The sequence below is a fragment of the Leguminivora glycinivorella genome, chromosome 17 (assembly GCF_023078275.1).
Source record: "Leguminivora glycinivorella isolate SPB_JAAS2020 chromosome 17, LegGlyc_1.1, whole genome shotgun sequence".
NCBI lineage: Eukaryota > Metazoa > Arthropoda > Insecta > Lepidoptera > Tortricidae > Leguminivora > Leguminivora glycinivorella.
In genome coordinates, this window is record NC_062987.1 from 20,112,642 (window position 1) to 20,125,918 (window position 13,277).

At 37.6% G+C, this 13,277-nt stretch overlaps 1 protein-coding gene across 1 annotated transcript in view; it reads left to right on the plus strand.

The window, feature by feature from the left end:
• The first annotated feature begins 11,746 nt into the window (after positions 1 to 11,746).
• The window catches only part of LOC125235516 (indole-3-acetaldehyde oxidase-like), a 35,739-nt gene continuing 34,208 nt past the window's right edge, over positions 11,747 to 13,277 (plus strand). Inside the window, exon 1 of the mRNA XM_048142093.1 lies at positions 11,747 to 11,953. Coding sequence (XP_047998050.1) covers positions 11,882 to 11,953 — 72 coding nt within the window. The 5' untranslated portion in view covers positions 11,747 to 11,881. The remainder of the gene's footprint in view (positions 11,954 to 13,277) is intronic.

A 13,277-nucleotide genomic window follows, 5' to 3' on the forward strand; every position in this document is an offset into this window, starting at 1 on the left:
TCGCTAAATGGCATTTAACTCTTCCTTACTTATTCCTCTATGGTCGTGATGTACTATTTTGGAATCTAATTGTATTTTCTAGTATAACCCTTTTGTTGTTCGTTCCACATTCAGTAATTGGCTGTTAGGCGACAAATTCGGTTATTGTATAGATATGATTTGTGCTCGCTGTAGTGGTAAATAATAGGGCGCGATCTATGATGAGTGGACGTGGTTCTAGGGGGCTTATCTTCAACACTGTCGATAAAATGTCGCTTGGATTTTGCTTCTGACCAATATCTGCTTGATTAATAACAGACCTTCATCTCAATATACCTACAACTACATATAATACGGTACAACGTTACTTTCTAAGCTAAAATATTAAGCGCCTCAAATATACTAAATAAAAACAAGCGTAGAAAAGAAAAGAAAAGAGCCATCTTAAAGGCCGGTAACGCACCTCCAACACCTCTGGTGTTCCGGGTGTCCATGGGCAGCAGAGATCGATTACCATCAGGCGACCTGTCTGCTCGTTTGCCTACTATCCCATTAAAAAAAATGTGTTGTAGGCCTAGGGGATCATCCACATATTACGTCACACCAAATTTCAAGTTTTTGGACCCCTCCCCCCTCCTATGTCACGCTTTTTTGTATCCCTTTAACATGGATTGTCACATTTAGTATGACCCCCCCCCCCCTCTTACACTGTGACGTGATATATGGCGGTAAGAGCGTGCCACTTTCAATCCGGAGATGACGGGTTTGAATCCCGGCTCGTAACAATGAGTTTTTCTGAACTTACACGTACGAAGTGTCGTTTGATATTTTCCAGTCGCTTTTCAGTGAAGAAAAAAAAAACCGGCCAAGTGCGAGTCGGACTCGCGCACCGAGGGTTCCGTACAAACCTTATGAGGAAATGGGTAGTAAGGTTAAAATTATTTAAAAAAATATATATTATGTGATGTAACTAAAAATTTATGGTTTTCGTAATTTTTCCTTTATCTATGCTATAAGACGTTGCTTCGTACCAAATTTCAAGATTCTGAGTTCACGGGAAGCACCCTGTAGGTTTTGATTCCCTTGCAAGTGTCGAAAATTTGCGGCATAAACGGCTGTATCTTTTGATTGCGTTGGCTTAGAAGTTTGATTTTTTCACAGCTTCAAGGGACAGTAGACCTGAGTAATTGATATAAATTTCAGCTTCATACCTCCACGCGTTCCTGAGAAAAAGGGTCTTGACAGACGGACGGACGGACAGACGGACAACAAAGTGATCCTATAAGGGTTCCGTTTTTTCCTTTTGAGGTACGGAACCCTAAAAACATCGTAAGGAAACCGGACTCATCCCAATATGGCCTAATTATCCTTCGGTTTGGAAGGTCAGATGGCAGTCCCTTCGTAAATATCCAATCAAATGACATCCGACCATTTCTTTTTTTTTTGCCACTTTTATGAAGTGTGATATTTTTGAAAAAAAAAAATGCTATTTCTACTCAGAATTACTAGCTTGTTCAATCCGAGTAGTTAAAAAAATTGTCCCATACGATTTTTTCTTATTTTGTTACCATTTTTTGTACATGTTGTATGGGGTAACAAAAGAGGAAACTAACAAAAATGTATGGATATTCTGGGACATTTCTTGTCTCCCAGTGAGATTGAAAGTACTCGTGATTCTGAGTACAATTGACCTAAAATTCCCTAAAACAATAAAAAAAAATTATTGGCAAAAAAATAGAAATGCTCACCCAGCAGACGTCTAATAAACTTTGTACATGAATCAAAACATTTAGACTTTGTGAATAGCCCCCGTATGCGGTTATAAGCCATACAAAATTCCAAACGATGTATCACCCTTGTAGTCCGTAATTGATTTGTATGGGGACCACACGTGTTTCAATAAATATTCAATTAATAAATAGTGAGAAGTATAGCACGATCATTCTGTAAGTACGCCTGATATAATTTTATTGAAAATTAAGTATTTATAATCTGTAATATAAATCTATATCTCAAAATAAACGTAGATTAAAAACAATGAACTATTAATAATGAATTACAGAATACTAATACTTGACGACCGGTCTGGCTCAGTCGGTAGTGACCCTGCCTGCTAAGCCGCGGTCCTGGGTTCGAATCCCGGTAAGGGCATTTATTAATTGTGTGATGAGCACAGATATTTGTTCCTGAGTCATGGATGTTTTCTATGTATATAAGTATGTATGTATTTATCTATTTTAGTATGCATATCGTCGCTTAGCACCCAAAGTACAATCTTTGCTTAGTTTGGGGCTAAGTTGACGTGTGTAAGGTGTCCCCAATATTTATTTATTTATTAATTATTTTCTATATAACCTAATCTTGTTTTTAAGTCTGATGGTATTTACCTAATTGCGTTGCCACTGTTGTAGTAAACACTACAAAAACAGCTACAGCAAAAAATTAGCCAAATGGAAGACGGACTTGCTTAAAAAAAAGTTGTATCAAACCACTTGCTCTAAGCTCTAATATGTTTTTAGCTCTAGTAATCAAAATCAAAAATCAAAATCAAAAACAAAATAATTTATTCAGCAAATAGGCCACAGGGGCAATTTTACACGTCACATGTACATATTTAGAAAATATTTAAAATTGAATTGAAATTACAATTGATACTATACTAATTCTAAGTTCTAACTAAAGTATAACTCTACTAGAATTAATTAGACATGTAAAAGGTCTCTAAATGTCGAATTACAACCAAGAACTACACTAAATATAAAAATACAAATATAAAAAACCGGCCAAGAGCGTGTGGGGCACGCTCAGTGTAGGGTTCCGTAGTTTTCCGTATTTTTCTCAAAAACTACTGAACCTATCAAGTTCAAAACAATTTTCCTAGAAAGTTTTTATAAAGTTCTACTATTGTGATTTTTTTTATATTTTTTGAACATAGGGTTCAAAAGGTAGAGCGGGGGGGACGCACTTTTTTTTCCTTTAGAAGCGATTATTTCCAAAACTATTAATATTATCAAAAAACCATCTTAGTATACTCTTTCTCATTTTTAAATACCTATCCAACAATATATCACACGTTGGGGTTAGAATGAAAAAAAATATCAGCCCCCACTTTACATGTAGGGGGGGTACCCTAATAAATCATTTTTTTCCATTTTTTATTTTTGCACTTTGTTGGCGTGATTGATATACATATTGGTACCAAATTTCAGCTTTCTAGTGCCTACGGTTACTGAGATTATCCGCGGACGGACGGACGGACGGACGGACGGACGGACGGACGGACGGACGGACGGACGGACGGACGGACGGACGGACGGACGGACGGACGGACAGACAGACATGGCGAAACTATAAGGGTTCCTAGTTGACTACGGAACCCTAAAAAAGGTAATATTGGAAAAAAATCATTTTGTAGCGTTATTTCACTAACATAATTAAATAGCGATAAAAAAACGTTATTATTATACAACCGACCCTACGACCGACTTTTCTAATTTAATTTATTTCGCAGAAAATTCAGAAAATATGGTTAACGTGGTTCATTTCAAAAGGAGATAAAACTTTACTTTAATCTATACAATTTGAATTTATTGTGCTCGTAATATTTTATCAAGATTAGATTGCATTAAAGTAAATTCTAAGTCTTGAGGTTGACGACTTTTCAAAGCGAAGAATATTCAAGATTATTATCGTAATTTTTAGTTTAAGGAAAATCCACTTATTTAGATGAAATATCTTTATAACAGAAATATGACTAAGTAAGAATAAAACTTATAGATAACTTAAATCTAAAATAGGCCCTAGTTATATAAGAAACTAAGAATTAACTTAAAAGCTATAGCTAATGTCTAAAATAGGCCCTTGAGGCATCGTACAAAGGATACCTGCGACATTTCCTCGCTGTATCGCAATGCTGATACGTTGTGCGAGGAAGTCGCCACCCGAGGGCTAGCCCACCATTTTATATGGAATTTGACAGATGACAGCCCACTAACCCTGAACCCTGAGTTAAGCGGGCCTAAGAGTTTTGAATGATTCACGGTTATTTTCATTAGATTACCTTTTTAGTCTTTGTCGAGATTCCGATACCATGATCAAGTGATCATGATGCATGTAACTGCGTCGAAATAATCGAGAGTTCGACAAGAATTCAAAGGTAATCACGGTCTATATCCCGGTCAATAATTATATTATTATCATTAGACTTATATTATTATTAGTCTCGAGCTAGACAAAACTCAATCACGGTCAAAGTGATCACGGTCTATATCCCGGTGAATATAAGTCTAAGTATTCTGTCAACAATTTTCAGTAAATACGTACATAACTATTTCGCCGTGTGCCTGCTATACGGCCACAACTCAAAATTTTTAATTTTCTGGATTATTGCAGATTCGTATTCAAAATCGTTCAATTTACGACCTTACTTCGAGAGCCATAGCAAAATAGGTCCTTAAGAGCCTTTTTCTCACAAGTGGCTGTATGGAATTGACCATAAATTGTCAGAAGATTCCCTGCAATACGGCCACTTGCCAGTTTGTTCGCATGTAAACCGACGGCCGTTTTGAGTTGTGGCTGTATAGCACACATTTTAAATGTAAGTTTTGAGTTGCGTCCTAAAAACTTGAGTGATAATTGCAATAAATCCCTTTAAATATTGTGTCAAACAGTCAGTATCAAACATATTATTACAAAATTACCAGCCCGACGCCGAAACTACTACACAAAATGATTAAACAAATCTCAACTTTGTTTTCTTACAAGTGCAGTTCAATATGTCTCATTACTAAAGTCATAATTATTTTTACCAGTCAGTACACGTTGTTCTCTACTTAAATTATTAAAAAACTAGACTTAAGATATTCAACGGCATTTGTCGAAAGTGTCTTAGCTGTCACAGCGGACCCCAGGCTCCCATAAGCCATGGCAAATGCCGGGATAGCGCAAGGAGGATGATGATTTGTCGAAAGTGTCTTAAAATCTGCCCTTTTTCCGCTAAACTTGGTTATGGGGCACTCGAAGGCTATATGGTGCACCGTCGGATCTGGGTGGCCACACTGTCACTCCACAGACTCGCACCATCTCCATCTGCACCACAAAGATGAGCAGTTTCCGATGCCTGTCCTGATACGGTTCAGCCGACACCAAACCTGTCGAGGCTCCTTAAATCACACCGGTCGGGCCCCAGTATCGAACTCGTACAGCTCTGTAGGAAGATCTCTGGCTATCCAGTCCATTATCCATGCCTCTAAGGGGCTTACTTGTAACCCACTTTAGTGGAATTCAATTTGGGGGGGTAGTCGAGACCTCAATCTGAGAGCCTTTAGCGCGTCGAGGTCTCGGTGGATGGGTAAACTTGTGTCTGCTCGAATCTTGGCGATTTCACGAAATAGGCACTTTTCTCGGCGGAAGTTTAGAGGTAAAATATGAGTCAGCACCGGCAACCAGTGTGTGGGAGTTGGTTTTAGGCAGCCTCTGATGAGTCGCATAGTGTGGTTCAGCTGGGCGTTACCGCGGTAGTATGGGTGCTGTTTAGCCACACCGCTGAGCAGTACTCGGCAGAGGAGTAGACTAGGGATAGTACGGTTGTCCGAACTGTTGCTGCGCTGGCACTCCAGGAAGTTCCAGTAAGCTTGTGAATGATGCTGTTCCGGGTCTTGAGCTTCGCAGAGAGGCTGGTCAGATGTTCCTTGAAATTCAGGCTTCTATCCAGGGTGACACCAAGATACGTAAGCTACAAAGTTTTATTTGTTTCAATTTTAAATAATTAATATTATTTGGTAATGACGTAATATAATGTTGATGATTATAAGCTACACATAATTATTGTTATCGTTACTGTCAAAGTTCGTAAATAAAATAGTTTTAACTATTTGGTGTTTTTTCATATATATTTGTAAGATACCTTTATCAAATAATATCGTTTAATTTTGGACGCATCTCAAAATCATAAAAAAATGTTTCTGCAATACAGCCATAACTCTAAATACCTGTCTTTCAGGCATTGTATCTTAAAAAAAAGATTTTTTTTGCGAAAAGTGTCGTGATCTTATGGAGGGTTATATCATTCCGAGTAAAAATAGCTAAATTTCAAATTCATAGACCTAAAACTCAAGAAGTAAGATCCTATTTAACAGCCTCAACTATACTCTCAAAACTTTGAGACGCGATTTCTCGAAAAAATGGTTTTTTGAATTGTGGCCGTATAGCAGGCACACGGCGATTAGTTCCCTTAATAACAAGTTCACTAAACATCTCCAAAAACCTTCTAGTAAACACATCTATCATTATTTACGCTACGATCATTATTTTTGTCATTAAATCTCAAATTAGTAGTTACAAAATGCCGAAATGCTATGAGCAGTCTGGATTACGCTACCTTCATTACTTTAACAAAGACAAATTACAGTGTGGTTTAATTTTACAAAAGTAATTGCAATTTTAATGAGTCCAGAATCTCTACCATGGTTTTGTCGCCTTACGGCCCAGCTCAGGTCAGCCCAGCCCTAACGCCGTGGCTTGCGTGGGCGACGGTCGCGCGATGGTCGCGCGACGGCGATGCGACGCATACGAAATCAAACCTTATCGATATGGAAGTATGAGACGCGACGGCGACGGTCGCGCGACGGTCGCGCGGCCGTCGCCCACGCAAGACACGGCGTAAGGTCAGTCGTACGTGCGAATGAAAAGTCCCATCGCTGTGTCTCGCTTCAATGTATGGCCGCCGCTTACCGCTGTCGCGCTTAGACCAATGTCGTGGCTGAGCCGTTAGAACTCGATAGTGCGGGCCGATTTAGAAGAGCGAACTCGTATGCAATTTTAGTTACATGGCAGACTGTTAAGCGCAAAGATATAGGAAGGAAAGAGATCGCACATGCGGGCGATTTGTAATGAATACGCCTGTCGCAAGCTCCTAAACCCATACATACTTGTAGATGGCTTTTATTGGGCTATTGCGCAATACACGTGCATCACTTCCGGGTATTTTCGCGAAAAAAAATTCAATTTTTTCTTTTCTGAAATAGGTAAATTTAATGTTTTTCCTACGAGCCTTTTTCATCCCAGTAGGCGGAAAAAAGCGTCCCAAATTTATATTTTCCAATTCGTTACCATTTTTCAAACACTTTGTACAGCGGTTACAAAGTGGAAAATATGCAAAAAAATAAAAAAATTGGACATTTTTTTTTTGTTTCTTGTTTTTTGTCCTAGATGCCTAGATCGAAAAGGCTCGTGATTCCGAGTAGAAAAAAACATAAAATTTACCCACCATCTTTTTTGGTGATTTTTCTCGCGAAATTGCCCTTCTATGTCTATGTACAATTGAACATGCTTATTACGACCAGCGAGTCGTGTCAGCACGCACGCACACTACGACAACTGTATGCTCAATGAGCTTACAACTGCGACACGACCGCCGGCGGCTTGTCCGTTCTCTAGTACCTATTATATGCACTGAAGTGGACGAGTGGAATGCCCTGCCTGAGTCTGTGTTTCTACACGAGTACGGTCTCTTTAAAGCAAAAGTGAATAGGTAATTAGGTATCTCATAGGTAAGCGTGCTCCACCGTAGACCGCATCATCACTTACATCAGGTGTGATCGTGGTGAAACGTCTACCTATCCATACTAAAAAAAAAAATTGAGTGCGATGCCAGTTCTGATGGCGTGTAAATAAATAGGCCTTTAGTGGAAAATAAAAAGGACCGTAGCGCCCGTTCAAACTTTGCGTAGTGACTATTGAGATAATAATCAACTCCTTTTCAGGAACAGATATTTGTTCCTGAGTCATGGATGTTTTCTATGTATATACATACATACATACATACAATCACGCCTGTTTCCCAGAGGGGTAGGCAGAGATCACGGATTTCCATTTACTACGATCCTGACAAATCACTTTCGCTTCACACACTTTCATAACGTTTCTCATACACGCTAGTCGGTTTCGAGTACTTCTGTTCTGACCTGGCCCCGTAGCCGAATGGCATTTCTCCGACGCCAAACGAAAGCGATACGCCGCTGGCTCTGTCGCGCCAATACGCAAGCGCGATAGAGATAGATATCTACTAGCGCTTCGTTTCGTGAGCGTTTCGTGAGCGATTGTGCCATTCGGCTAGCCACCCTGGCCTTTTTGCAATAACCTAGGCTGTGGAAGACCTAGTACTGGGGACGCTATTGCACAACACCCTGCATTTTATGATTAAGCACTGAGACTTAGCACAGGTTGTTCCTTGGGTGGCCCTGAGTAGATAAAGATCGGGAGGCATCGAGAGCCCCCCTTAATTTAGGAGGGAAGAGGGGGGGAAGGCTGGCGCCGCCGCGCTTCCTTTGAAACCATATTTCTCTAAAACTATACAAAATAGGGCATGCGATATATCATTTTCGGATAAATGAAGGACCAGGAATTCATGTTTGGAACAAAAAAAATGTATTTTAGAACAAAAATACAAAATAAAATGGGAAAATCTGAAAACGAGATTTTTTTTTATACATATTATTGCACATTTTATGAAAACTGTAATGGTTTTTTCTAAATAAAAAATATTATTTAATAGCTCCATTTATCTAGTTTTAGAAAATGTATAATTTGTTATAGAAATATATTATAGGACGAGTGATAAAAAATAATTTACATCGCCCGATAGGGTGATTTGAATGCTCATTTCAATAAGTTTTGTCAATGATTTCAGGTATAATCACTATTTTTAACACACGAAAGCCGTAATCATTGTAGTTTATGGCTATTTTAGTGATTAATGTACTTAAAATAAAAAAAATACAAAAATTTAAAAAAATATTAAAAATGTGATAATTTTTTTTAACATTATCCTATTTTGTTCTTTCTACACAATATATATCTAAAAGCAATAAATATCAATAAAAATAGCCACATTTATACAGTTTATAAAAATATATAGTTTGTTATATAAATATATTACGAAACGCGAGATAAAAAATAATAAAAATGAAAATTTTAATGTACGGGTCAGCTTGCATTATTCGATGAGGTGAGGTAAAGGTACTACCCGCTATGCAGTGGAGTTCGTCTAGTAATACATAAATATACTTATTCTAATAACGTTTACACATGTAGGTATATCACGACCCAGTACAGAAAATTGTAAAAGTCCTATAATATAGTTTATTTTGATTGTAAAATAAAATTGCATGTGACTTATATTGCAAAAAAAATGTCTTAATCACGTTCTCCTCTCCTAATGCAGTTCTGCATGCATAGGCTTGAAGATTTTTTAGTTTACTAGCAGAAATTAGTTACTTCCTTTGGGCCCCCTTAAATCGGTTTTACCCATCCATAAAAGATAAAATAAAAATCGTCATATTCTTCCTTTCAGTATCAATGATAGTTAGTTATTGCGCAATAGTGCCATAAAAAATAAACTAGATTCGTATTAGCATTAAACATTAATGATTTTTGAACTAACACATTGCTTTTGTACAAAGGAGAACCTCAAAAAATGGTCTGACTAAACGAAAACATATGTATCGGGGCTAGTACTAGTACTCAAGGCTCTCAAAAAATGTAGCTATTTTGAGTTATTCAAATAAAACAACATGAATAGTCTGAATTTAATTATGTATATATCACAACATCCACTGCATAAGCACATCAGCTCCGAACATTTAATTTAAAAAGTGTTTTTTTACGGTTGCACCTTTCGCGGCACTGTTTTTTATTACACCTGCATTCGACAATTTCGAGGCATGTTTCTGCAGCAACAGGCAACGTTGCGGGCAAGTAGGCTCCCAAATCCCAATTGTTACAGACTTTCGTCCAGCCACAAGTAGCAAATAATGGCAAATTTTGAATTGGGTTTAGTTGACCCCATAAATGGACACCTTGATATACCTATAACCCTTACAAAAATGGTGCAAGGCAGCTTTTGTCGGTGAAATGCTGTTAATTTGGCGGTCTTTTTTGGTTAATAACTATTTTCGGCACTCGTTAACCAAAGTACAGGACGCAGATCTGGAATAATAAATATGTCAAGTAAGAATTATCCATAAATTATGCAAATCATATAGATAACTACTATTTCACAAGATGTATTAGGATCAGATGTATGTATATATCTGACCTATCATATCAATCGATCATTTCATGTTTTTTTTTTTTATACTACGTCGGTGGCAAACAAGCATACGGCCCGCCTGATGTAAAGCGGTCACCGTAACCTATGGACGCATGCAACTCAAATAGTGTCACATGCGCGTTGCCACCCCATTAGAAACAAGTAATATAAATAGTTAAATTCAGACTATATAGGAGTACTTATGTTGTTTAATTTGAATTACTCTAAATAACTACACTTTTTGAGAGCTTTGAGTACCTTTACCTCACCTCATCGAATCATACAAGCTGACCCGTACCGGCCGTACCGTACATCAAGATCGCCCTGCCACGTCACTTTCATTATTTTTTATCTCGCGTTTCGTAATATATTTATATAACAAACTATATATTTTTATAAACTACATAAATGTGGCTTTTTATTCATATTTATTGCTTTTAGATATATATTGTATAGAAAGAACAAAATAGGATAATGTTATAAAAAAGTTATCACATTTTTTTTTAATTTTTGTATTTTTTTTATTTTAAGTACATTAATCACTAAAATAGACATAAAATACAATGATTACGGCTTTCGTGTGTTAAAAATAGTGATTATACCTGAAATCATTGACAAAACTTATTGAAATGAGCATTCAAATCACCCTATCGGGCGATGTAAATTATTTTTTATCACTCGTCCTATAATATATTTCTATAACAAATTATACATTTTCTAAAACTAGATAAATGGAGCTATTAAATAATATTTTTTATTTAGAAAAAACCATTACAGTTTTCATAAAATGTGCAATAATATGTATAAAAAAAATCTCGTTTTCAGATTTTCCCATTTTATTTTGTATTTTTGTTCTAAAATACATTTTTTTGTTCCAAAAATGAATTCCTCGTCCTTCATTTATCCGAAAATGATATATCGCATGCCCTATTTTGTATAGTTTTAGAGAAATATGGTTTCAAAGGAAGCGCGGAGGCGCCAGCCTTCCCCCCCTCCTCCCTCCTAAATTAAGGGGGGCTCTCGATGCCTCCCGATCTTTATCTACTCAGGGCCACCCAATGAACAACTGTGCCAAGTCTCAGTGCTTAATCATAAAATGCAGGGTTCCCATACAAGACATAGCAATAGCGTCCCCAGTATAGGCGAACTTTTCTTGTTCAAATCGGGGAAATATTTCTATGTATATAAGTATGTATTTATCTATTTAAGTATGCATATCGTCACTTAGCACCCCATAGTACAAGCTTTGCTTAGTTTGGGGCTAAGTTGATCTGTGTAAGGTGTCCCCCAATATCTTTTTTTTTTATTATGGGACCAATGCTGAAATCGCAAAAAAAAATTTAGCTGTTTCATACATGTCGACTTTCATAATTGTTAGGCATTGAGGTATAAGTTTACTATTTACACGTAATTTAACTTACACCATCATGTGGAGGAGGCGAATTACCATGACTACAACAAATAAATGAAATGAAATGAAATGACGAAGAAATTACCTGTCATGACAAGCGAGGGAGTAGATGGAAGCCTGAGAGACAAAGGCTATAAACATATGCTATATGGTAACGAACGTGATCGAGGAGCGTGAGAGAGAGTCACGTTCGACGAATTTTAGTTGCTCATTATGTAAGAGCTATTCGTCTGCGACGCTCGCGCGGGGAATCAGGGGGCCGATTTTTGAGTCTCACGCGTTCGAATTCAGAAAATTTTCACTGATAATAATTCACCGTTTTCAACTGGTATTTTAGTGACAGTGAGACTCAAAAATAGGCCCCCTGGTTAGAGATTACCGCGGCGCTGGGACAAGAACGCATGCCGCGCAGTAGAAGCCGGTCGCCTTGTGTAGATGCACGGAGACACACAGACAAGCAGACAGATAAGCAGGTAAGAAATATTGTAAAGAAATATTTGTTTAAGATAAGGCAGTCTAACGACGCCAATTAATTGAATAATTAACCCTCAAATAAATATGTAAAAATGCATGCAATCATTAGTATAATTACTTAGCCATAAAAGATAGGACTCCTTAACTCAAAAAATCTTTATTAGTTAAGATTAGTAGTTAAGAAAAAACATGTTATTTGTAATTATCTATAGAAATAAACAGTTTAATTATTTTTTTTTTACAACTGCGAAATTCCCCGAGTTCTTCTGTAAGTCCAAGACGGTATGGACGCATGGAGAGAAAGAGGCATTATACACTTGTAGCAGTTCAGGCACAGACCAACCCCTATATTACAAGACGACTCGCGGTCGCCAGCCTTCCTAGTATTTGCACTGATATAAGCGCGGGCGCTCGCCGTGCCCGATCAGTAGCGACCAAGTAACAGACCCGAAAGCAGCGCGTGTTTTTCGCAGTAAAAAAATTGAAAAAGGGTATTTTGATATCTTAAAGATGTCCACCTGTAGTGTGAAATGGTGTGGAAAGGTAACAAGAAGCTCAAATTTAAAAACAGACGTCATTACATTCCAAATAAAAGTCATATTTATAATTTATTCAGAGCCGGCATAGGTCAACTTACATTGGCACTTACGCGTCAGTAGAGGGACAGTCCCTTTCATCTGGCGCGACTGCCCGCCGTCCTTGAAACGGCCAATCACAGCGCGCTTAACACATTCCCCGCCCGCTCCTCGCACCCCTGGCACTGGTGACTCGTATCGCGAACAAAATATACATGATTGCTACTCTATAGGAGGTTCTCTGTGAGTTCAGGTGACGACTATGACTACCGCGTAACTTCCGAGCGTAAAAGGTTGCACTCTCGCTCTCCAAGCTTAAACCGAGCTCGACATAGTCGCAAATATTGGCCTGAAAGTAGACTAAAAACGGACCCAGTCATGGACAGTTTGAGATAAAATTTTGCCTATTTTTGATATTACACTGATACATGTAGGTAAAACTTCTATTGCTAAAACTTGAATGTCCTAACCTTCTTTTACATTTCAAGCATATTGCAGAATATATATTGCTATTGATGTCTTCTTCGTTAACAAATTAAAACGAGGTGTTTTTTCTCCAATCATGGACGGCCGTTCTCCAGTAATGAGTTCCCCATTATGGACAGTGAAAAAAAGTTAAAATTTTACTTTTAAAGCCAATTGATACTTAATTTATCAATTTTATGTACCCCAAATAAAATTAGTTTGGGTTATATTAACATAGGATTGTTTCTTGTAAATTTTGGTTTCGTAAATTGTTCCTTGTCCA